At 45.1% G+C, this 24,902-nt stretch overlaps 3 protein-coding genes across 5 annotated transcripts; 2 read left to right on the forward strand and 1 right to left on the reverse strand.

The window, feature by feature from the left end:
- Positions 1 to 146: 146 nt before the first annotated feature.
- TATDN3 (TatD DNase domain containing 3) lies at positions 147 to 6,631 on the reverse strand. 2 transcript variants are annotated; one of them, XM_069009572.1, is made up of 10 exons: positions 6,559 to 6,631; positions 6,451 to 6,483; positions 6,288 to 6,361; positions 6,002 to 6,086; positions 4,434 to 4,496; positions 3,292 to 3,401; positions 2,839 to 2,894; positions 2,516 to 2,628; positions 1,665 to 1,742; positions 147 to 1,398 (listed from the first exon to the last, which is right to left on the reverse strand). In XM_069009572.1, exons 1-10 carry the CDS (start codon positions 6,610 to 6,612, stop codon positions 1,255 to 1,257), a joined length of 810 nt encoding a protein of 269 aa, XP_068865673.1. In that variant the 5' UTR covers positions 6,613 to 6,631; the 3' UTR covers positions 147 to 1,254. The 2 variants fall into 2 exon arrangements, with proteins under 2 accessions (XP_068865673.1, XP_068865672.1); XM_069009571.1 differs by having other exon boundaries at positions 149 to 1,398; positions 1,665 to 1,745.
- On the forward strand, positions 6,611 to 15,705 carry NSL1 (NSL1 component of MIS12 kinetochore complex). The gene is made up of 6 exons (XM_069009570.1): positions 6,611 to 6,886; positions 7,085 to 7,169; positions 8,909 to 9,039; positions 11,456 to 11,510; positions 14,111 to 14,178; positions 14,767 to 15,705. The coding sequence occupies exons 1-6, from the start codon at positions 6,611 to 6,613 to the stop codon at positions 15,043 to 15,045; spliced, it is 894 nt and encodes a 297-aa protein (XP_068865671.1). The 3' UTR covers positions 15,046 to 15,705.
- A 4,021-nt stretch (positions 15,706 to 19,726) lies between these two features.
- On the forward strand, positions 19,727 to 24,212 carry BATF3 (basic leucine zipper ATF-like transcription factor 3). Of its 2 annotated transcripts, none has more exons than XM_069008478.1 (3): positions 19,727 to 19,825; positions 21,065 to 21,169; positions 23,582 to 24,212. In XM_069008478.1, the coding sequence occupies exons 1-3, from the start codon at positions 19,727 to 19,729 to the stop codon at positions 23,765 to 23,767; spliced, it is 390 nt and encodes a 129-aa protein (XP_068864579.1). In that variant the 3' UTR covers positions 23,768 to 24,212. The 2 variants fall into 2 exon arrangements, with proteins under 2 accessions (XP_068864579.1, XP_068864580.1); XM_069008479.1 differs by lacking the exon at positions 19,727 to 19,825 and adding an exon at positions 20,328 to 20,433.
- The last annotated feature ends 690 nt before the right edge of the window (positions 24,213 to 24,902 follow it).

Genomic DNA, 24,902 nt, shown 5'->3' on the forward strand with positions numbered 1-24,902 from the left:
ATACACGTTGTAATAGAGACAAACCATGCAAGTTTGGTTGTTTGCTCCATGCCAAAAACTGTTTAGGAACACATGTTTAAACTGAATAAGCTATCTCTAGTCAAAAGGCAGAACAGAGCTCTGACAAGACAACAAAAAAACCTCCTGACAATGTGGCTTTAAGAAACTGAGGAAGACAACGTGGAGGAAAACAAAACTTTAAGATGGGGCATCACTTACATTGCAAGCACCTTGCCCTCCCTGAGGTGGTCATGGACTAAGTTAACACCTGTGTATTTTCCTCACTGACTTCGTAAAACTGCCCATAAAGAGAGAAAACCTCCACTTCCTTAGTGGCCCTCAGAACAGCTGGGTGTCATGTAAAACCCTCCTCATTCAATTCCTGGTTTACAACCAAGTTTTGATCAGTATTTCACAAGCCCACATCCACACAGGTGCTGTAAGGGAGCACAAGATTCAGTTTTCAGGACAGTGACTAACAGCAGAATGCAGAGACCACCTCCAAGATAGGACAAAACTGAGCTTGTCTCCCTTTCACATCCTTTATCTTCTCATACTGAGCAGTCAGAAGAGCGAGTCCTTGAACTAAGACCAAACCCAGGTTTTTTCCTTTGAACACAATTCAAAAAATAAAATATTTTAAAAATCCAAGAAAATCCTTCTCAAAATATCCAAGGTCTTAGCAACTGTTACTTTATAAAAGGGAAAAGGAGAGGAGTAGAAGGGCTGCTAATTTCTTTCCTTCCAACTGTATTGTATTTGTATTTCCAACTGTATCTACACCACTCAGAGTCCAGTCAGCACAACAGAGAATGTCCATCCAGCTGGGTTCTTCCAATGGCTCAGAAAGGGATGTGCAGTCTGCAAGCTGTAACAGGAGCTTTCTTATCATGACTGGGTCCACAGCTTGTGGCTTCCAGTCACCAGAAATAAGGAATGAAGTGGACATCAAGCAATGCACAGTAGCCATCTCCCAGACTAGGAGCAGCTGGCAAGCAGTCTGAGAAACTAAACTGACAATTTTATGGTGCTCTTCTTTACAAAGTTTTTGTTCAGAGACATGATGCAAATGAACAATGTGTCTTTATCACATTCAAGAGATTGTGCACACCAAAGGCCTTTGAAAAATTCCCTATTTTCATCCTATCCAGCTATATAACACTGCTTGCTTCCAAAAGCAAAACTCCACGTTGCTTTTATTAATTACACCACAAGTAATACTTTTTGCAACATCATATATTTCAGTTTCTGAATCTATATCTGAAGAAAATGCTGAAGTTTGGGGAATACTTTTAGTGCATTCTGTGTAGTCACTTCTATAACTTCTCCAACTGGAATTCCTTTAATTTTGGCAATGTATTCAGCAGCAATGTAAATATTTTTGGGTTCATTTCTCACCTGAAAAACAAACAAACCAACCAAGTTACAGATCCCTAGAGATCATAAGTGTTTCAGTACTTCCTGACACAACTTCAGTCACATTGTGGCATGTGTGGCAGAAAAATGACAGGCATGCATTCCTCTTGGATTATGTTTCCTCTGTAGCCTCTTTCCTCTCTTGTATCCATGCTTACACTACTTCACTCTCCTGTGCCAGCAGCTGACCTCCACAAGGTGTGGGTTTGGATACAAATGCACAGAAGTCCCTCCCTCCCATCATTTACCTGTTTTTCAGGCCCCAGAGCAGGAGAGTCAGTTTCCAGGCACATATTTTCCAGAGGCAGCTGTTTCACGAGCTTCTGCTTCTTGAAGAAAATAATACAGCCATTAAATGCTTTATGCACTTAAACCTGTGGGAAAAAAACATGAAGGGAGGATATCCCCTGCATTTAAAGGCAAGGTCAAAACACTTTGGTGCGACTGTCTACATTGTATCAACAATTTCGGAATGGAAGCAAAACCACCGGGAGCTGCTCAAGAAGCCCCTTCAAATTAGGGTTCTCCTGTTTTCTAAATATCTGAAGTACTATTATCTCAACACTGAATTCATTGTTATTTATTAAATCCTACAGTTACATTGCACAAAACACCCCATGTTTAGTTGCCAATGCAATTCTAATTTGCTGGGTTTTGTGCATATAATATTTGTATCTTTTCCTTATCTCTGCTTTTATCTCTCAACCCCAGTGTGCTTTCCTGAATTCCTAATCTCATCCCCATTTATATCCATCCCTCATACATCCTCCACTTGAATCAAGCCTTTTCCTCTCTTGCATTTCCTGAGCTTATCACAGAAACCAGTCCTATCAGAGAAACTACTCCCCTCTCTACATGTCATGTCCCTACTGTAAAACAATACAGTGACAGAAGCTTCCAAAGAAGAGTTCACCAGAAACCACAATTCAAATGAGAAAAACCCCCCTTGTTTCTCAGGAATAGCTGAGCTGGTTTAGCCAGAATTCCCCCTCCGAAGTCCAGCTGAGGCAAAAGCCCCAGGCAGAAATTCAGCCAAAGTAAAAATGTGCAATGTACGGAGAAGGAGCAGAGCCCAGCCAAAACCAGGACAAAACGTTACCTGCTCACTCCTTATAATGGAAGGAGGAATGGAGAAGTAGTACCCAGCTTTCACCCCTTCCATGGCTACAGATGGCTTCCCATCAAAGGCATGGAGCAACACCTTGGTAGCACCTTGGAGAAACGAAGCAAAGCAAATCATTAGCAAGGAACAGTAGGGCTGTGTCAGCTTCCAATGAGACCTCGGTCCCGCACAGAATGAGCACAGAATCTCTGCACTATTGCTCCCAAATTTAACATACACAAACTGACGAGAGGACATGGCACAACTGGAGAAATCCTGCTGGCAAAAGCCACAGCAGAGGAAATGAATTAAAAGCATACCTTGTTCCTTCAAGAGATTAATGGTTGGTCTTCCAGCTGAGCGGGAATGAACATTTCTGCACAGCAAGGAGAGACCCTGGCATTAGGAAATTTAGCCAAATACTTTTTTTGCAAACACAAACTAACAGTATCTTGGGATGAAAATAATTAATCTGTATTACACTTTTTATCAAGAAAAAACCCCCCTGAGATTTACATATGAAAAATTTCAGCTACAGTGAAGATATAGGAACAACACAGCAAGAACAGGGCACATACAATGACTGTACAGAACTGCAAACATAAGGAAAATTCTATAATTAAATCACAAACTGGAGACTGACAGGACACTAATGCCAGTTTAATCCACCTAAGAAAAGTTCTGTGGGCACTTAGTAACCATAAATCCTGGGAAGTATTTCCACATGTTACTGAGATCTGGCAAATTCTCCTTCTAGTATAAACAAAACCTACAAAGGCAAATCCAGTCTTCTTGCCAGCTCAATCTGCTTGATCAAAACCTGTCTTTGTCCTTCCTTCTGTTCATCGGTGCTGGCAAATCTGGGAGTGAAATCTAGTCCAACCTACAGTGCAAGAAGAGAAGGGAAAACGTTTTGCAGACCTAACACTTAACAAAACCATAAATAGACATATAAAGGCATAAGTTCCTTCAAAACTGCAAAGCATTTCAAAATGTATACACCAATTAAAATGAGCTCAGCTGCAGCTTAACTCAAAAACAGAATCCATTCTCAACCATAAGCTTTTAAACTATGAAAGCATTTGTGGGCAGACAGCTACTAGCAGGGATATTTAACATTTTAGGCTGTAACTGGTTTTCTGTGGGGTTATATTCTATTGACTATTATGTCAGATTAAGTCTCAAATATGGATCTCCAGTATAAGCAAAATTTCTGATCTGAACCCATAGCTTTAGTCCAATCTCTAGCAAAAATCTCCCATTAATTCTATACTTTTTTGATCTAAACACGTTCAGGCAAAATTTAAAGTTTGTCAAAGCAATCTCATTCACAGTTACACAAAGAGAAGTCCTTCATATACAGTACAACGTGGCAAATTTAGCTACAAAGCTCTGCCAAAACCTGCTTTTACTGCAGCTAGTGCAGAACCAGACATAAGTCCCTGTGGTACCAACACACAAACAAAGGCAGACTCCATCCTAAAGCCTCAATTCATTTATAAACAAATGTAAGACAGGAGACAACAGATGGATACAGATAGATGAAGGATTAAAAAAAAACTGTACAAGTCAGTGTGGTGTACTGAAATCACAGCTTAGCCTAACTTTGTCAGAGAAGAAGGCAAGAAGGATCTGCCGTTGGGTATAACATGAGATAGCATAAGTATGTAATCTTCCTATGACTCTACCAGCATAAATTCCATCTATTTTCTAATAATGATAATGAAGGAAAAGAGGGAATCAGGCAAATCTGTAAGGGAAAGCACATTAAGAGAACTACCAATCAGACTCAGTGCTTATTCAGGCTGATAGCAATTCTTATCACATACAGAAAAACAAGCATTGACTCAGTTTTTGTAATTCCAGTGACAGCTGCTGCTGGAGAGATTTAAACAAGGTATGGAGTCCTACTCACTTCTCCGATCCCCACCAATTTGTCTTTGTAAAGTTCTATAAGAGGCAGCGCAGCATCCAGATCCTGCAAGAATGAAAGATGCAACTCTTACTGCCCTTACAAGAGGAAAGGGTTATGAACCCAGCATTATGATTAAATTGGAGTTTCCTTCACTGTTCTGAAATTCTGTGCTTTAGAACTTGCCATTACTGTGAACTGTGCAGTCAGATTTTAGAAACCTGAAGGAGTTACCTTCTTTATTTAATAACTCTTTCATTATATATCTATATCTATCTCATTACATTTAGATGTATATATATCCCCTATTCTAAATACTGCTACTTATAAGCTAACTTTTCACAGTAGCAGCAGAAAACAAGGCCCATAAATAGCTTGGTAACATTAAATAGCTGCAGACGGCTCCCTGAGATTTTCAGGATAAGGCCACAAACAGTTGCCTTCCAGTTCCCATGTTAACAAAGGGACATCTGCATATGCTCTTTGCTGTAAGCAAAGCACACTTGGGATTTTTAAAACCAATTCACTGCAGTAATACAGCCAGATGACTCCAGTGAACAATTCTGCTTTAAGGATTAACATGGACAAATGGATGTGCTGAGAGAGCCTGGGATTTGGTCCACTGGGTCTCCTGCATTACAGAGCACAGAGAAGCCACTGGGCAGACCTGAAGGTAAATCAGGCAGACCAGAGTGATGTCTGTATAACTTAGGTCAAAGTAACAAAGTGCTTATAGACCTTGGCTTATAAGATATCTATGTAAACTTAATATCAATATAACCCAAATCATGACCTTTTATCAATATAACCTGAAGCACAGCCATCTATACTTATATAGCCTGTATCATAGCTTTTACTTATGTAGCCTGAATCATAACTTCTATGCCTATAACCTGATGCTTATATAACCTGAATCACAAATTTTGATACCCATATAATCTGATATGAATACTTTTTATACAATGTAATGGCTAGTATATAGTTAACTAGTTGCTTATATGCAGAATAGAGAAAAAGAGAAAGAAGAAAAAAACCAAAACTTACCAGGTGTACAGTTTTAGAAATAGGTAAGTGTAGTACTAATGAGAAATTGGCAAGCCGAAGCCAATTAGCCACCAAACAAAGAATTTAGGCCGGTTAACACCAGATAGACTGAAGAGCATCATAACTGTGCATGCCCCAAAGACAAAGTTGAAAAGTTGAAGTGCGAGGAAGACTTTAGAAGCCTTCATCAAAGACCCCCAAACGGGGGAAGTGCATATGCAGTGCAAAGAATTATCTAATAACCATGAGATCATGCTATGTAAATTAGTTCCGCTGCATACGTGATGATGCTGTAATGACATAGCAACATTACATGAAATTTACTGTATAAATATACCACAGCACTTGACAAGGGTGGGTGAGTTAGGAGGAAAAATCTCCCTCACCACCAGCACTGCAATAAACAAATACCTGCTCTATAGCCATCGGTCTATGGGGATTTATTTCCAGCCTATCTTTCGGGAATCAGGAGCATCCTGTTGTCTGTCCTGAAAAGTCCCAGCAGTATTTTAGAGGCCGTGCTTTACCTTCAAAGTAACACTGCGCTGCTCCTCTGGAGAAACCTCTTGAACGGGGTGAACTCCCAGGCATGGCAAGACAAACCCTGGGAATCTAGGCACAGAATAGATAGTGAGAATGTGAAAGACCACAAGAGAACCCAAGTTTAACACCAAGAGCCCACAGAGAGCCCAGGTTTAAAGACAAGAAGGGCCGGCCTGACTGAGGAGGGCAGCGCATCCCCCGTCAATCCCCAAGGCGCGGACCCCGCTCCCGGGACACGGGTGGGCGCCGGGATGCCCGCCGGCCTCGCACCTCTCCGACAGCTCCACGACGCTCCGGAACTCGCCCGCCTGCTCCGACACCACCACCAGCGCCGACACGGCCGCCTGCGGCACACAGAGACCCCCGGCCCGCTGAGACCGGCGGGGCCGCGGGGGCGCAGCGAGAGGCTCCCCTCAGGCCAGCCCCGCCTCACCTGCTCCGCCGCCCGCACCACGGCCGCCACGTCCTGCAAGAGACACGCACCGCCTCAGCACCGGGGCCGCGACCAGGACCTCCCTCCCTCCCGCCCGCCGCGCCTCACCGGCTGGAAGCAGGGCGCGGCCAGGTGGCAGTGGCAGTCCACCGGCCCCGCCATGCCGCGCCGGGCGGGAAGGCACCGGGCGGCCGCGGGTTCCGCTTCCGGGCCGGCATTTTCCCCGCGTCCCAGGCGGGAAATGGCGGCGGCGCCACCGCCGGGGCCGGGGCCGGGGCAGGAGCAGGAGGAGGAGGGCGCGGCGCGGCGGGACCCACGGGTGCGCTGCTGCTCGCGGCGCGGGCTGGGCGCGGTGCTGGAGCTGTGCGCGCCCTTCGTGCGGGCCCTGGCGCACGGACAGCCCGGCGGGGCCGCCGCCGAGGCAGACGCGCTCTGGGTGAGCGGGGAGCGGGAACGTCCTGGGCCGGCACAGGGCCCGGTGGGCCCCGCTGGCAGCGCCTGGCACCCGGGTCAGGGGGCGGCTGGCCCCGGGGTGGCCCCCGGGCAGGGCGGTGAGGCGGGAGGGGCTCTTCCCGCGGGAGGGATGGGTGGATTCTTGGATGAATGGATTGTCAGCCTGTCCCGTGTCCTGCAGAACTTCGAGACAGCGGTGCGGGAGAACGTTACCATTAACGGGCAGCCCTGGGAGGAGGCCGCCGATGACTCCCGGCTGCAGAGCGGTAGGCGGCGGTTTCCATTCGTTTCCTGCTGGGTGGGTTTGTTTTGGTTCGGTTTGTTTTTGCCCAGCGGTAAAATGGGGCCGATTGAAAGGGGAGGTTCTGACTGGATGTAAGGAAGTGAAAACTCATTGTTAGGATAAGAGCGCATTGGAAAAGACTGCCCAGAGAGGCTGTCTCCAGCACTGGAGGCTTCCAAAAATAAACTGGACCAAAGTGTTCTGAGCAACCTGTTTTGAAATGGGCGTTGACCCTGCTGTGAGCAGGAGGCTCTGGAGGGCGCTTCCAGCGTGAGTGTTGGGGGCAGCGACCAAGATCTCTTCTATCAAAAGACCCTAGGAGACTGTGTGTTGCTGCTATTTAATATACAAAGTGTTGAAAATTATTGCTGTATAGATATATGTAATAGAAACAATGTATTTATAATTACTGCCTTTTGAATAATAGTAGTGGCGATTCTTGGTCATCTGGTGTCCAAAGAAAGTTTCAGTGCAGTTCATTTGCTCACGTGCGTTGGCATTAGGTGCTCTTTGTCTGCAGCTTGATGCTTTTTACAGTTACACAAAGCTGAAAGTACAGGTACATTGAGCTAACTGTGGAGCTGTTGAACTGAAAACACTGAACTGCTTTTTGGTCAGGAAGCTCTGAGCAAATGTGGGCTCTGAGCAGTATGATCTAGTTGAAGATTGCAGGGGGCTCATTGCAGGGGGCTTGGATGAGATCACCTTTAAAGGCCCCTTCCAACCCAGACTATTCTCTGATTCTGTGAAGTTTCTGCAGTTGTAGTTCTAGAAGTTGTAGTTCTACAGCTACTTTGACTACAAGGTCAAAAATGCACTGCTCATGATGCAAAATGGAAAACTGAGACACTGTCATCTGCCCACAGCTGGCATAAAGCAGGTATAAGGACTGTATTGTGCTTTTTAATTTGATACAGATTTACTTGTGCCTATCTCTGATCCAGTTTGAGTCACCAAGAGATCTGGCATTTTGTGCCTTCCATGTTTATGTTGACCAGTGGCTTAAGTCTTTCCTGTCTGTACTTAAATGATGTCATGGTGATCTTAAAACAAACAACCAAACCCACAAACTTTCAAAACCTTGGCTGTGCCTTTTTGAGTTTTGCAATCACTTGATTCTGCATGGAGTGACCCAGAGAGGGTGCTCAAAATCCATTTTCTTTATTGCTAGATTGGAAACATTGCATGGCTTGCAAGTTGTACTCAACACACTAGTGGGAACAGTGAATTTAAGTGTTAAACTGCTTATTTGTGCTCTGTGTGAGGTAAAATCAGTTAGGCTTCCAATTACTGTTTGTACAGTTGGAGTTTGTTTAATGCTTGTAAGTCACACAGATAAACCATTTTTCTTGCTATTTCTTGCATTGCTTTGCTTCTGTTGAAAAATACATTACCTCAAAAGACAGCCATTGCTTCGTAAAACTTTCTTCACAGATTCAGAGTTCATAGGGAAATACGTATTTTTTTTCCCCTTGGAGGATGGTTCTCTGCCTCCGTCCCCACCAGATCATTTACTTCGAAATAACTGGCCAACATCAAGTTATGCTCCAGTCTCTATACAGCCTTAGCAAGGAGATTCAAGACATACATCTATCTTTATGTTGATAATCATGCATGATGTTTTTATTTGAAATCTAAAGCTGCTTTTTCCTGGTAAGTTTGTCTCAAAAAAAAAAAAGGTCTGAGAATTCCACAGTAACTTTGTGTGTTTGTCACTTTCAGGTTCCAACATTAAAATTCTGGAGGATCAATTTGATGAATTAATAGTAGAGACAGCAACTAGGCGTAAACAGTGGCCTAAAAAGATCCTAGTGCATGCTATCCAAACCATGAAAGCAGAGCAAGAGATGTTGGTGAGTAACCTAAGACTTTCAGAAAACCTTTGCACGTTGCTGCTGCTGACCATGTATAACTTGAAGAAATTAATCATACAGTGCTGACCTTTAAGCTCCTTCCCATGGTTGCTTTTGATTCTTTATAGTAAAATTAAATAGCTTTTTTTCGTTAACTGGTTGTGCAGTAAGCTAAGGGCTGCTACAAAGCATTGTGTCTATGTCTGAATTAGGTCTGTGGCACAAAGAAACTTGAGCAGATTGCTTCAACCTGGTGACTCATGATTTACAAACCAGTAGGCACCTATTTATCTTGTCACATCTGAGTTCCTGAAGTCCTTGCCCAAGGGCTGGTTGAGGTACTAAATGCTACACTACATACAGATAGATAGTATCATGTAGTGTATGACTTAAAAGAAATGTCAGTGGCTTCCTATGCAGTTTGTTGGAGCTAGTAACTGTGTCAAGTAATGCCTTTCAGTAAAGCATGAAAAAGGCAGTGTGGATTAGTGAATCAGTGCAGTAAATTCTGTGGGATTTTTGACACACAGTGTAAACTAGTTACTGGCATTAAACAACCCAGTCATGTCCTTGGTTGCCAGAGATCTTCCCTGAAGTTATGTTAGGCCTCCCTTTTGCTTATCTCCTGGTTAATTAGGATTCCCTTGGCAAAAAACAAGAGGCTGAGGCAGAGTCAAACACTGGCATAAATTACCCAGTGAAACTGGAGTCTTCATCACTGGAGAGATTCATGGAAATACTGAGAAGTTTACTGGATGAGGCTCTGAGCAACCTAGCTGGCCCAACTTTCAGGAGGGTGTTTAAAGGTCCTTTCCAACTTCAGCTGTTCTATACTGAAGAAGACAGTGATTTTTTAGACAGTTGTGTAAGAGCCTGCATTGCATTTCTGAGGACTAAAATTGACAAATGTTAACTCTCTAGGTTAGCCAGGCAGGGATGATTTACAGTAAGGAAAAGTACTTGGGTACACATTTGTTTTACATCTGAGGTATTCTCTAACATATGTTGCCTTTTTGCCTCTCTGTTTTGTCAATGTATCAAGTACATAAAACAAACAAACAGAATCAACTAAAATAAAATACGCTATTGCATAACACCAAGGTTTAACAAGACCTTTTAATCTTTCTGCTACCCAAGTCCCACTTGGATTAGTTATTTAGAATACCTCTCATGCTACCTTTTTTCTCTTGCTGATTCTTCAAAGTTTACCCCACCACAACTAGATGATTATTTTAATTAAAATTGTCTGCAAAAGTTTAGTTTATCCCTGTAAGAATATGTAGAAATATATGAAAGAAATATAGAAAGCTTATTTTATCTCTGTAAATGGTCTCTTTTTTTCATCTCTCAGCTACTTCTGCAAAGATACCAGTGGTTTCTCTGCTTTTGGTTGAAGATTTCTTGTGTTCTTTCACAGCCATAGCTAATCCTGTGATGCATTCTGAGGCATAAAGAGCAGCCATGAAGATGTGATTTATCTGGAAAGCACCACTTATTTATTGTGGTGATCTCCCTGTAATTGCCAAAGCAAGAGATAGATCATCCTGTGGGTTTTCAGTCAATATGTTCTGTAGAGTTTGAGGCTAATGCAAGCAATGTTTGTTCTTCTGCTTGGAGCTGTTACCGCAAACTTGCTAAGAAGTTCTGTGAACTGTGAAAAAATTCTCTGACAAAACTACAGTGAGGAATAATTAGCTTTCCCCTACTTGTTTTTGCTTGAGGAAGGTTGGGGGACAGCTCCTGAAGTGGAGAACACTAACCTGCAGATGATATAACTTGTGTTCCCATGGCCTTGCCTTGTTTCCTTCTTCCCTGTTAGTTGCTTCTAATTCTGCCTTCAATAGAGCAGAGTATGGGTTGTATCCATTTACTATTAGTTTACTTCATGTCTCAGTTAACTGATGTCAGGTCACAAGATTCACAGTTTGTGAAGCAGTGTTCTTACTTCTGCATAAGTAATTGCAGGGCTAGAGTGTAGTTGTTTAAGTACTTTTCTTTTGCTTAGCTTTTTGTCTTAAACTCCCTTTGTTGGAGTTCGTGGCTCTGTGAAAGCATGCTGGTTCTGTGAATGGCTCCTGAGGAGCTAGAGCAGCTCTTTTTCCTCAGTCGTGCAGCAGGTGGCAATGCTTCTTCCAAAATGCCTGGATGTCAGTTCTCATGCTTTAATAATTAGAATTCTGCCAACTAAAGCAGATTCTGGAGATGTGTTTACAGAGAATGTAATTGTGTTAACCAGAATACTGTTTTCAGTAACTAAGTATCTATAAACTGTATCTCTAATACACTCTTGATCTAAATAATTTCACCACCATCTCCATTGTTCTGGCTGCTATATGTATATTAGATATTTATTAAACCAAGAGGATATTTCACAATTTTTCTTTCTTTCTTTCTTTCTTTTCTTTTGAATATGCAGAAGCTCTACCAGCCTGTGGTAAAACCAGCAGAGATAAGACCTCAGCCTTGTCAAGGTAAAGATTTTGTGGGGAGGGCAGCTGTACTGAGGAAACACTGCCTCACTTACTGGCTAGCTGAAAATGTTTAAGAAATTTTCTTTCTTTAAGCTTGTTTAAAATTACTGGCTCTTTAAATAATAAACTAGAAAGCTAGAAGTTTGTCATAAGTGAATGTGTTGCTGCCTGAGTTTTGCTGTGTCCGTTTCTCTTGTTCTGAGTGCTGCCTGCAGTTAGGGACTGTACTTAAAGGCAGAAGCTGGCCACTCTGTGTGTGTATTGGAGAGAAATTGTCATACAGCTACCCCCAGGAGGCTTCCTTCTTTCCTTCATCACTGGTGGAAGCCAGATGGGGAACTGGATGGAACTTTGTCTGTTCTTGTGTTCCTTTTACATGAGTACTAGAAATGCTTCAACCTCCCTTCCTTTGCAGTCAGTTCCTTCAGGGAATTGAAAGCTGTTGAGTAGGACTCAGTGATGGCAGTGTTGACTCTCCTAGCCTGCCAAGTAGGACACAGATTTTGTCCTGCCCATGCCACTTGTAAGGGTTGATGAAGGAACAGAGCTGTAAACAACACTGTAGGTTTACTGCATGCTTTCGAAAGATGCCTTTGGAAAGACTCCTTGGAACAAGGTGGTGGATTTTGCTGTAGGTGATTGAGGCTGGCCTTAAGAAATGGGAAGTTTTGTGTTGCCTGTTGTTAAGTATTGAAAAATGACAAACTTTAGCATGCAGTTCTAATTTGAAAAGTGAGAACCCTCACTATGAATTACTGCACAGGATATAAAGGTGGTGTAACAAGCAGTGGTGCTCAGAGTTTGAGGAGCTGAGCTGAATCTTCCAGTTCTCACCCTGCAGGTCTGACTTCATTCTAAGGATCATTTCCTCTTTATAAACGGGAGGCATTGCTTCCAGCAGTGCCAGACTGGGTGCAGCAAGGCAGGAGTAGGAGCAGTACAGAGTGACACTTCATATCTGGGTTCCTTTTGGTTTCTAGTGTCCAAATCTGGGCTTTTCTGATGTCAGTCAGCTGCTCACAAGTTAGTAGCAGCTTGCACTATAGTATTATGTTTTTGGGTTTGGTAACAGCAAAGTTGTGGCAAAAATACCATGGAGTTTGTGCAGAATTTTAGTATTATGTAGTCTTTGGGAAGTTTATGTATCCCAGTTTAGCAAGTACAGTGGCTAGAAACCAAAAATGTTTAGATTACTCAATGCCTTTCATTTCCTTGTTTCATTTCCCTATGTTTTGGAAAGCCTTGAACACTGAAGAATATAATGCCATCTATGTTAAGCTGAACTCCTGCAGGCAAATTTCATTTAACTGTGTGTCAGTCTGTCTGTATAATAATCTAAATAATTATGTCTACTATTTCCTTGCTATTTCCTAAGGTCACCAATCTTCTCATCCCAATACTCTACTGTAGAAATGCTTCATTATGGACATACCCTTCTTTTAGAGAATGCCCATCCGTAGGGCTCTGTGATGTGTTTAAAGAGGCTGCTGCTGGACTGTTAATTCTTCAAACTGAATGATGGTGCATTTTAGGGTCCATGTTCACATAAGGATCATGTGTTCCTAAACCAGGTCTGACCAGCACACTGGACACATGGACAGTTTAACAAACACCATCTTTTGGTGGCTACCACATTTCAGCAGGCAATCACTGTAGCCCTGTGCTAGAAGGCAGTGACTGGCTTTGGTTACCTACAGCAGCACTAATAAGATTGGCTTAAAACAGAATGCTGTATTTAACCCTGACAGGATTTAGGGATGTGTGCACTGCAGGCTCTGGTAAAACCCTACAGAAAACTAATATTAGTGGAGGTGAGGCTCCTTAATTCCCAAAACCATGCTAGTCTGCTCATTTTAAGTTTTGTGGATGGGGAACATGTAAAACAGTTTCATAATAGCCTAGAGTTTAACTCTTAAATACAGAATTAAAGTATTGATGATCTTGCCATATTGCTGCTACCATCAAATGTATGCTGTATTCCCCCTGGTGTTCTGCACCTGCTGCCTGCTTCAGTGTTCCTGAAAGCTGGGGTTTTTTCTTTCCTTATTAGCACAGCAGAATTAATGCAGTTCATGTTACTTATGCTTGGCTCTTTTTGGTGTTAATGCTTGGTGAGTTAAGCCAGAAGAAAAAAATAGTAGCCTTTACTGTAAAAGCCAACTTGTTGGAGACATAGGATGATTTATTTGCCCTCCTTAAAATGGGTTTTCTTCATCTCATGTTCTCTACAGTGGTGTGTATTCTCTGTGGTTTTTATCAAATGTAATATGAGCTTAAAAGTTTTGAAAACAAATATTTTTGTGTAATCATTTCTTTATAACTGTTCTTTTATGTCAAATACAGGCTTTGTGTTTTCTAGGTAAGAACTTTGGGGCTTTCTATAATTGAGACTGCTACCCTCTACTGCAATTTGAGTGATAAAGAATAATACTAGTAAGATAAACCATGCCAGCTGTCATCATCAGTGTTACAGTGAAAGGGATGTGCTGCAGGTTTGGGTTTTATACAGGGACTTCACTGGTTTTCTCTCTGATTTCTGATAGTGAGTAGTGGGGGAGTTATCTTTCAGAAGTTGATTTCGGCTCTGTGTTTGTCTGTAGATGCTTACATCACAGATCTGAAGGAGGCAACAGAAGTGGCATCCAAACAGATCAGCAAAGCAATACAGGTGAGACCTCTATGTGCTCCAAGAGAATATGTTTTTATCTTCTTGATCTGGTAATATGTCACAAAACAAGAGTTCTAACTCATCTTCCTTATAGTTTGGTAGAAAAAAAGCCTCTGTGTATACTTTTGAAGCAGGTACAGCATTGTGTTTGTAAAGCATTCCCCCTCACATGGTAGTAAGGAAGATTACCCTGTGGCTGTAGGAAATACTTTTACTGAGATTTTGGAACCTGCAGCATCTGAAAAATAGAAAATCTTTTGAAGACCTGTACGACTTCATCTGGAGTATGACATTTATTACTTCAGTATCTGCTTAGGCTTCAGCTGTGGTGTTCCTGTGATACTTCCTCAGCTTAGAGATGTCATGAGGGAACACTTCAACTTGGCATACTCTTTGCATGGCTTCTGAGTGCAGACCCCTCACTATTGGGGTGGCAGTTCTGCATTCCCAACCCTCACCCACCATCCTGAGCATCATCTCTGCAGACACTGAAGCTTTTGTGCCTGTCAGAATCTAATTAGCATATTGCATGCCTTGTAACCATTGCTTTTCCCATGTAACTTGAGATACCTGGGTTTGTTTTTGCAGTCTATTCCAGCTCTCATAGAAAAAGCAGAAGGTTTTTCCCTTGCATTAACTTGGCAACCAACCTTGGAACTCTGCAAGCTGCAGCAAGAAGTCTTTTCTGATTGCAAGGCAAAGAAGGAAAACAATGTCCGAAATTTAGTACCACCAGGAGAAGTCACACCAACAGAAACTGTTTCCAGTAAAAATCCTTATGTTTTGCTAAAAAGAAGAAAAGCTGCAGATTCCCCAGAGAGAAGGCGCTACCCACTGCGGCGGAGGAAGATCACTCTCAGCCCATGAATTTCTCCTTTTGTGTTTTCACATTGGAATCTCAGTTGTACTTTTGTCCCATGTGTTCCATCTTTTTTTCTTAAAACTCATCTCCCCTCAGTGCTATGCATGGGAGCTTCCTTAATTATTCTTTGATCCTTTAAAATACTTCTATTTTTACTGTCACACTGATGGTATATGAAAGCCTACACATACCAGTAGCATCCAATATCCAGCAAGTGTATTTGCCATTTAACTCATTTCCTGCTCTTAAATTGCAGTTTTTAGCTCGAGTCCTTGTGCTTCTCAGAGTTGGTGTGCACGCTTTACGTATGTGGGCAGTCTTTTGGGAAACCACTAACTGCTCATTTACATTCACCATGTCTCTAAAGAGGTTGGAGAATGTCTAGTTCTCCTAATGCACCTCACCTTCCTTAATTACTGAGGCAGGTGGCTTTTATTTTAATGAATTAATTGACACTGCAGCATATTGAAATCAGCAGATTTGATGCAATGTTGGAGTTTTAAGAAAGTCCATGTGCAGATGTGACATTGGTCCCTGCTGTTCTACCTTTCCTGAATGTAGGTCATCTAGGCTTATTTATAGCCATGTTTGTTGAAACTTGGATTTTTAGTAATTGTATGTATTTACTTGCAGTGTGCTCTTCTGAATAGGAATTGAACCATCAACACCTTAGAGTCCGATATTTCGTTTCATGTAATCCAATTATGCAGCCTGGGGTTTTCCTGGACAATATTTCTACACATGACAGGATCTTGACTTGAGTTGTGTTTGCATTTGTGTTGACTAAACTTTAAAGATCAATACAGGCTACCAGTAAATGGTATTCACTTGAGCTAGCTTACTTTTTGTTTTCTTTACTCACTAGTACCTAGAGGATTGCACAATAGTACTATACTGAGCATTGTGCCTTAACCATTTATAACTTTTGGTAGCTTGTGCTTGCATGTGCCTGCAGTAAATACTCATGTCTAGTCTGTAACGTAGTTCTTAACACAGTAAATGGAGGGAGGTTTTAGAAGCCTTATTAATGACATACTTGGTGCTAAGAAGACAGGTCCAACCTAATGTCTAAGAGACTGAAAATTCTCAAGAAAACAGATTTTAGCATCATTTATTTTGTAAAAGTGAGCATCTGTACTGAGACTTTGTATATGTAATCATATGTAAATATTTTTCCTGTCCTTGTATATATAAATGTGTGTTTTTATATGAAGTAAATTAAATCAATTAAGGAAGATCAAAGCTTCAGATACTAGTGTCAGTCCTAATCCTGGAATAGATGGTGGCTGAGCAGTAAGCGTACTTCAGAAGACATCTGTGTTAAATTCTGGTTTGAGTAACCGAAGTAGTTCCATTTACTGCCTTTGAACTCACAACTGTTATTAATCTCAGGGCTACAAAGCTTCTCGTGTAAGAGAGGACAGGATGTGAGAGGGACTGGAGCTGCAGAGCTGTGGAACGTGTGGCTGAGACGGCTTCTCACACAGCCACTTGCTATTTTGAGTGCCCATGCTTGGTGCGAGTTAAAAATCCCCGCTACAGTTTTCTTCACAGAGATCCTGGGTGTTGCTAGGCTAAGGTGAGCCCTGCAAGATTTGGCATGGCAACTATTACAGTATTTGGCCATTTCCTCTGTTAATAGGAAGATTCTCTGCTCTTCTCTGCAAATGATAGGCAAGTACAGAAAACAGCTAGGAATAGTTTTTTGACTTCTTTGAAGAAGTCCTGTCAAAAATGTCTGAGGTAGGACAAATGCCATAAGAAATAAGAAGGGCAAGCACTGCGATTTAAGACTTAATAAATAAATTAATACATTCCCACTACAGTGCATGTTTCTATGTAGAGACTGAGGGACAGTTGGCCTGCACAGGATTTAAAGTAAGTGGGAATGGATGCCCTGAGTTAGAGCAAGTTGGTCTTTGTTTCATGGCCCTTGTTTCAACTGCAACTGGGTGGAAAAAGAAAATGCATCTGGAGATGCTGGCCAAATGGATTGTGTAAAGAAAAAGCAATCATGATTCCAAGTGCAGCATATAAACTAGGAATTTAAAAATCTCTGCTGGCTACTTTTGGCCAAGCAGCACTGGAAGGTGTCAGACAACCTCCCTTTAAATGCAAGTTCTGTGATGAGCTAAACTCAATACTGGAATGTTCAGCAGTTTTTCAAATGGTTATTAAAACGTCTGCAGCCTCTGATACCTGCAACTAGCTGTTCTTCCCATTGGCAGGAATATATAAAACACTTCATTTTCCCCCATTCCAGTAGCCTTTTGTCCTTCAGTTAACTTTTCATAGGAATTGGCAGTGTTGTGCAAGACATGTCTAATCAGGCTTCTACTGAAATGTCACAACAGCCAAACTTCTTATTTTTAACTTGGGGCGAATTGGTATTGCATCAAGAAATGTCTGGTAGTTTTTCTTTATATAGCCTTTGAATTTTGTAAGACAGCTCAACAGTGATGGATGCTTGGGTTCATTTGCAAACTGAGTTTGAATTTCTTGGCTTTCAGGGGCGAGATGGAACATCTCGCTGTTTGTTAGTGTGTACTGTGCAATGTGCTTATTGCTCATGAGGCTGGGCCATCCCCAGCCAAGAAAAACTTGCAGATTGCAGCAGCATCCACACATGCTTTTGCTGTGTGTATTTTCTGAACAAAGGGGATTACAAACTGTAAAGGGGAAGCTCCTCTTCCAGAAATCTTCACATGGACCCTGACATCTGTTTGGAAGGCTGGGTGCTCTGAGACCCGGTTCTGACATGCCATTCCCCAGAAGAGCCGTGCTGTGATGAGACTCCAGTCTGCATGTGTGTAGGCTGCTTCAGTGCAGACCAAAATCACTGATAAACTGCCATTATAAAATGTAAGCTCAGCTGACTAGGCTGCTTTCTGGGCTGGTTTTCTCTCCTGCACAGAAACGCTCTGCCTTTACTGCTGCACTACCTGGAATTACTGTGTAGGCATTTCTACAGATGTACCAGAGATAGCTTTAATACTAAGTAGAAACTTGTTCCCACAAGCAAATTTTGGCTTGTCATTTCCTTTGTCATTTGTTCTGAACAAGAACAGACTATTCAGGTTCACAGGGACTGTCTCCTGGCTTGTCCCATGCTTATGTTATCCTGGAAACCTTATTCTGCAGCTGCTGGGAATTACTCAGTGAAGTAGATATTTATTCAGGACTAATAAATTCTTGGTGAGCTGCTCGTGATTTGATGCTGTCAGGTAGCTTGTGCAGGTGCCATTTGCGGCAGCATTGCTCCTGGAGCGTGGAGTTCAAAGTCCCTCTGTGGAAAGGGACTTTCTTTCCCACAGATCACTCTGGAGGGCTGTTGAGGTGTTTTGTCCACATGGTTCATAGGGTTTATTGCAAGGGAACATACCTGTTCACCGAGCTTGTGAAAATACTGGCTTCTAGTCCTGTTTATTTCAACTGGGCTTAAGCTACAAAGGCAACAAGAGCCCAGTGTTCTCTTTTTAAGCACCTGTCCCAACTAAGTCCCTACTTGTGCCCACACGACTACTGCTTTCCTTTAACTCCATGAGGTGTAGTCAATGCAAGATTAGGCTGTTTCAAAGGAGCAGTTGAGAGCAATTCACCCTCTAACACCTCTCTGCCTGGTGGCCAGGGCTGCTTTCCAGAAGATGCTGGTTTGGATCCCCTCAGCTGGAGAGTGGCACTGAACCCACACCTTCTGCTGCCTCAATGAGCAGCCCTTGCTGAACGTCCTGCTCTTGGCACATTAGATGACAGGGAGAAAGAAGCAAGACTGCTTTAAAGAAACCAGGGAATGCCCTGTAAGACGCTTGGGAGACCCAGCACAGTCTGGGGATGCAGGTTAGGTCAGGGTATATTGGCAAGGATGTGCATCCCAGTTGTGGTCCCCATGGCTGTTAGGGTGGGAAGACTCACAGGGACTCGGTCCTCCAGGGTTGGAGAAGCTCTCTGAAAAGTGCAAAAGCAAATAAATGCATGGATAGCCTGGAGGGTGGAGACGCAAGCTGCTTTGAGGTGGAACAGCTGGGAAGAAGCACTTCAAACCGAGGAAGTCATGCTCAAGTCTTTCAGTCATGGTTCCCTACCAGGAAGCCTGTGGCAGAGCACAGACTTCAGTTTGACTCTTGGACTCCCAGGGAGCATGGTTCTGTCACCTTTAGCGTGGACTGTTAACCAGATCTTCCTGGAAGGATAGTCTATATTTACTCAGTTTGCCGACTCTTTAACTTCATCTTAAATGGATGACTCAAGCTGCTGAGGAAACCAGAAAAATAGGGAAGTATCTGATTTATTGAGATAGCTGGGGCTTTATGACTGACTGCCCTGCAGTTTGGGGGCACATACCCTCCTCTCATGGTCATGTATTTGCCTCTGTGATACAAATCCTTCTGCAGTAGAGCAAGGATGTTGAAGTAGCTGTCGGTGCAAAGACTCCCTTTTAGAGCATAAGGCCAAGGTAACTGTGCAATTAAAATGCAAGGAAGGTGTTCCAGGAGGTAAAAGAAACAGTGTTCAGTCTGTTAAAATACTCTCGACAGAATAGTGGAACAGCAAAATTTTTGTCTGCAGCAACTGTGTTTCCAGCAGTCCTTGTCTGGCTTTGGCTTTACAAGAAGTCTGTCGCATTTCCTTATTATTTAAAGGAACAGGGTGAGTAGCGAAAGTGAAAATCGCTTTATTCCAGTACGGATGCCGTGTCCTCACACCCATGGCCCCGGGCTGAGCTGGCTGTCCCCTATGTGGAGCTGCCGCCGCTTCAGAGAGCCGATGTCGCAGGAGCGCCCGGAGGTGAGGGGCGGGAGACAGAAGGGGGCACGGCCGGCTCCCGGGGGCAGCCTGGGGAGGAGAGAAACCTCGGGGAGTTTATTTCTGCAAGCGAAAGAGCGAGTCGGGCCTCCCGGAGGGGCGTCGAGCCCAGCCGGCCCCCGGGGCTGGGGCTCTCCGGGGGAATTTTCAGGCAGCTCCTGCCCGGCAGCGCCGTGACCCGGGCTTTCCCCCGGCTCCCGGCGCCTGACTAGAGCCGGCGCTCCCGGAGGGCGGGCACCGCGGGGAAGCGGTGCGGGAGGGGGCGGCCCGGTGGTCCCGGGCTCCCGATGCCGGGCGCGGCGGCGGCGGCCGCCATGTGACGGCCATGTGGGCGGCGGCTCCGCCCCGGGCCGCCCCGGCACCTGGCAGCGGCACCCCCGGCCCGGGGCGGCGCGTCCCCTGCCCCGGCCCGCCCCGGCCCGCCCTGCCCTCGCCCTCCCTTCCCTGCGCTCCCTTGCACTCGCACCCCCCGCGGGCCGGGGGAGCCCTGCGGGCGGCTCGGCGGCGCTGCGATGTCGTGCGCCGTCCCGCCGGCGGCGGCGGGGGCCAGCGCGCTGCCCCGGGGCGCGGCGGCCGAGGGCGGCCAGCAGGTAGGGACCGGGGGGTCGGCGCTGCGGGCGGGCACATGGGGCTGAGTCACGCCGGGCAGCGCCGCGTCGGGGGCGCCCGCTGCTCCCGGGCATCGGCTCCTCTTTTCCCGGGAAGGAAAGGCCGCCGCCGTGCCGGCTCTTCCAGGTGGGAGGGCGGGCGAGCCGCCGGCGGTGCGCGGAAAGCTGCCGCGGCACGGCGCGGTCAGCGGCTTTTCCCCAGCCGCAGGCAGCCGGGAAGGGAGCAGGGCTTTCCTCCCCGCTGCTCGCACCTCCGCCCGGTCAGCCGCGCTGGGGCCGGGCAGGTGTAAAGTGCTGCCCGTGGGCAGAGCGGGAGCGCCGGTCCCCGCTGCCGGTCCCCATCTTTCCCCATCAGCGGCAGTACCAGTGCCCGCGGGGCTCGGCGGCATCCCCCGGGCAGCGTGCCGGCATCCGCCCCTCCGCCTCGCGTCCTCCCGTGCGGTGGGGCAGAAGGATGCGCTGCCCTTTGCAGGGACCATGCGGTCTCTGGCAGGCTGGGGATCAGCGCTGTGAAATTGGAAGTGTTCTTTCTCAGAAAGTTGCACACCCGACTTCGGGCATCTCTGTGTGCACCTTGCGAACTAGAGAAGTGTTTCTGGCTGATGTCTTCCAGAGTCACGAAGAAGACGACAGGAAAGTAAGGAGGAGAGAAAAAAATCGAGTTGCTGCCCAGAGGAGCCGGAAGAAGCAAACTCAGAAGGCAGATAAACTTCATGAGGTGAATGGTTACTTGGTGTTTTGCAGGCACAGCTTGGGTACCAAGTGCGGGACTTTACAATAAACAGAAATTCTTAAGCAGGTGTGGGCCTGCCTTCCCACTAATCCCTCTCAGAGAGCTGGGGGTGTGAGGCAGAGGAAGGCGTGCTGTGGGATGCCTGGTCGGGAACTCCCAGACACTGATGCTGCTGTTGGACAGTGCAGCTCTGCCTTCGGTGACACTGCTAGGAAAAGAGAGACATGGTCCAGCCCTTGCCTCATCCTCCCTCTTTTGCTCTTCCTGTGACCACCCAAAGAATGGGATCACAGGGCTCCTTTGGGCTAAACCAAAACCATTTTCTTCTGTATTAGCGTTAATCTTGTCACATTTGCTATGGCAGAGGATGAATCCTTGCTGTCTTACAAGGTAGAAGGTGATGGAAGAGGAGGGGACCATGCAGTGGCAATGCTGGCTTAAATCAGTTCTAAAACTGTGGTGTCAGCACTGCCACTCAGCAACGGGGTCCCCAGACATAGCCAGTTGAAAAGGCTTCTTAGGAACTTGAGAACCTGCAAGTGTGAGCTTGGCTTGGCTAGCTGTTACACTTGTATGCTTTGATAACTAACAGTGCTTGTTAAAAACAAGTGAAATGAAAGTAACTGATTCTTCCAATCTTAATATCACGATGTGGTGCAGTTTTCTTTTGTCCCCCGTGCAAACACTGGAAGACAGGGATCCCTTTTCTCTGGTTTTGGATGTTACCTCACACAGCAGTGCTCTTGTAGCCAGGAGTCAGCTTTTGGATAAGTGTCAGGTTTGCTGCTGCCATTGTGGCTGAGTCAGTTGTTCAGCTCTGAAGGTTCATCACAGGCTTTTTTCTTTCTCACTGTGGAAGCGTCTGCCAACAGTTAGCAGAGACTAAGAGGGACAATGTGGGGAGTTTTGGGCTTGGTTTTTCCCAGATCTCCTCTGAGTCAGCGCCTGAGAAAGCCAGGTGCAGGGTACTTCTGAAAAGGGGTAACCCATGACTTTTTGGAATCATTTTTGGGCCCTGTGCCATCCTGCAGCCTCTGATGTTCCTCCTGAACTTGAGGATCTTCCTTGTGCTGGGAATCTTCATTCTGAGGCACACAGGTTTTTCCAGGTGTAGGCAGATCTGGTTGAATCGATGTTCTTAGCAAGAACAATGTGACAGTCTCACCCCTGAAAATGGGACAGAGAAATGGGACAGTAACACTTCTTCCAAAACCCAGGACCATGGGGTTTGGGGCAACGAGAGATGAGCAGAATGACAATCAGGGTCGGACAACTTGGCTGGAGTTTGGCTCCAAAACTGTGTTAGGAGGACTGTGCCTGTTTTACTCTGTGAGAGGTGGCACAAGGGTGGGAGGGAGGGCAAGGAACCCAAAGTTCTGCAGCAAAGGGGGGCAGAGGCTGTGCCAGGCTGCCCAGAAGAACATTGCATGAGAGGTTCTCCCTGCTGCCTTTTAAGGCACATGTAGGCTTTGAAGTTTGCTCTGAAGCTTTCCCAGGGAGGTGAGATTGAGTGGGTGGATGTTGAGCCTTGGGCCAGCAGCGAGACATCTGCAGGTTTTCAGTGGGTTGGCTCTGAGCTCTCTTCTCTTTGGGATGAGAAGGCTTAGAAGCAGGGACACTTGAGACACAAAAAATCAAAAAATGTGACACAGGAGTCTTGCATCCATCATGTGTATGCTGCAGAGCAACTCATAACTCCCCTGCAGTTAACAGCAGCTTATTTGTTGCCAGAGAAGCCTTAGCTCAAAAGCAGCCAGGTCAGGGATAACCAAGGCAGTGATTGGCCTTCTGATGACAAAATGAGCCTGGCATCAAGCTGGCATGGTGCTTCCCTCCTACTGAGTTCTTGGGCTTCTGAGCTGATGGCTACAAGCTCTGGCAGGCCTGGAGGAGAACACTGGCCACGCTGTGCTAGCCTGGATAAATGGCTTTTCCCTGCGCTGCCCTGGAGCAGGGGCTGCCCTTCTCTCACCGGCAGTGCCAGGCACCGGGTTTTCCCAGCACCTCTCAGTAGTCAGTGCTTTCATTTTCTCTGATCTCACAGTGCAGAGTCCGTTTTGGCCCTTCCCAGCAGAGGCAGCCCAGGGTGCAAGAGGCCACCATGGGAACACAGCCATCCATGCCTGCAGCCCTGGACTCCTGGGGGACTCCTGAGGGCCATCGGCACCTCCTGGTCTTCAGGGCTGTGAAAGGAGTCACAGTGTGGTCGGGGCACAGGTCGTAAAGCACTTGCCCTGTTCCAGCACCCAGGCTGTGTCTGTCTTTCCTCAGCACTTTGTAAGTTGTAGTAAGAAACCACACTGTTTTTCTACAGTTATGTGAACGTACTCAAGGTGGGAGCACTGAAAGGAATGTTTTGACTGTAAGTTGGTTTTTTTTTCTCTCCCCTCCTTCCAGGAATATGAGTCTCTTGAGCAAGAAAATACCTCCCTGAAAAGAGAAATCGGAAAGCTAACAGATGAAATGAAACACTTGAGTGAGGTGTTGAAGGATCATGAAAAGATCTGTCCACTCTTGCACTGTGCCATGAACTTTGTGACCATACCAAGGCCTGATGCACTCGCCAGCTGCCTACCAAGATGAGTACTCTCCTCAGTCACCTCTAACTGTGATGTGCAAAAGTGCCATTAACAGGAGGTTGAAGAATGGCCTACTTAGGGTGCAGATCTTCCATCGAAGAGGGCTGGACTTGACCACTCAGCTCTTCTCCACGTTAAAGTGTTATAGTCTTCTGAATCTCAGGAAAACACCAGTATGGAAAAAAAAGACAATTTGAACAGCAGCTTCTTACTTGGTAGACTCTTCAAGCCATGGTTTTGCCTTTGGAAATGTCAAAGTGCCGTGCACCCCACTGTGGAGCGATGGAATGTAGACAGGGAAAAGTACCGACCTCAGACTGGGATGCCTTCGTCCCACACGTCACTGCCAGTAATGCTTTGTCACTTGTCACCCATGTGTGTCATGATCTGGCTGCTGGGTTTTATCTCTCTAAACAGGTTTGGTTAATAAAAGCGATGTCTCATCTTTATGATGTTCTCCACCTTCTTCAATAATCAATGTCTTTATAGCATCTCTGCTTTTTATTTGCTGGTCAGTGCCAAAGTCTAATGCTAATCTTCCCATCAGTTGTTCTATTATTTACTTATCACCTCTTCATTGGTTCCTCTTTTGAGGTGTGTGTAACAAAAGAGTTTTCTTAGTCTTCAATATTCCAAATCATCAGCCCAGCTGGCATAAGTCCTTGGAGTGTTTTATATCCTAAAATATGGCTTGGCCAGTTTCTGATGATGATTGTCTGCTCATTGTGGAAGAAAAGCAAACAGAGTTAGATGGTTTTACACATTGTTTTAAAAAGCAGATTTTGAAATTTACTCTTAATGCACCCACTGGAAATGAACAAACGTCTTCATCCTTTCCTCATCTTGCTTATTGCCTCTGGAAGATTGTGTCTGTGGATTGAATTTTGCTAAGCATTCTGTTCTATGTCCACACCAAAGGTGTTTGATAATTGCTTGAAAGAAAAACATTCTGTTTTCTTTAACTTTTTAGTTACAAGAAGGAAGTATGATTGCAGTGCTACTAAGAAATACACAGAAAAATGTGTTTACTTTCTCTGAAGATTCCTAGTAGTGTCAACCTTTAGAAATGTGGATGCTGTAGCTTGGGATCCAGCAAAGAGTCTTTTTCTCACAGTATTTCCCAGTCAAAGAGCACCTTT

The sequence above is a fragment of the Aphelocoma coerulescens genome, chromosome 3 (assembly GCF_041296385.1).
Source record: "Aphelocoma coerulescens isolate FSJ_1873_10779 chromosome 3, UR_Acoe_1.0, whole genome shotgun sequence".
Taxonomy (NCBI): Eukaryota; Metazoa; Chordata; class Aves; order Passeriformes; family Corvidae; genus Aphelocoma; species Aphelocoma coerulescens.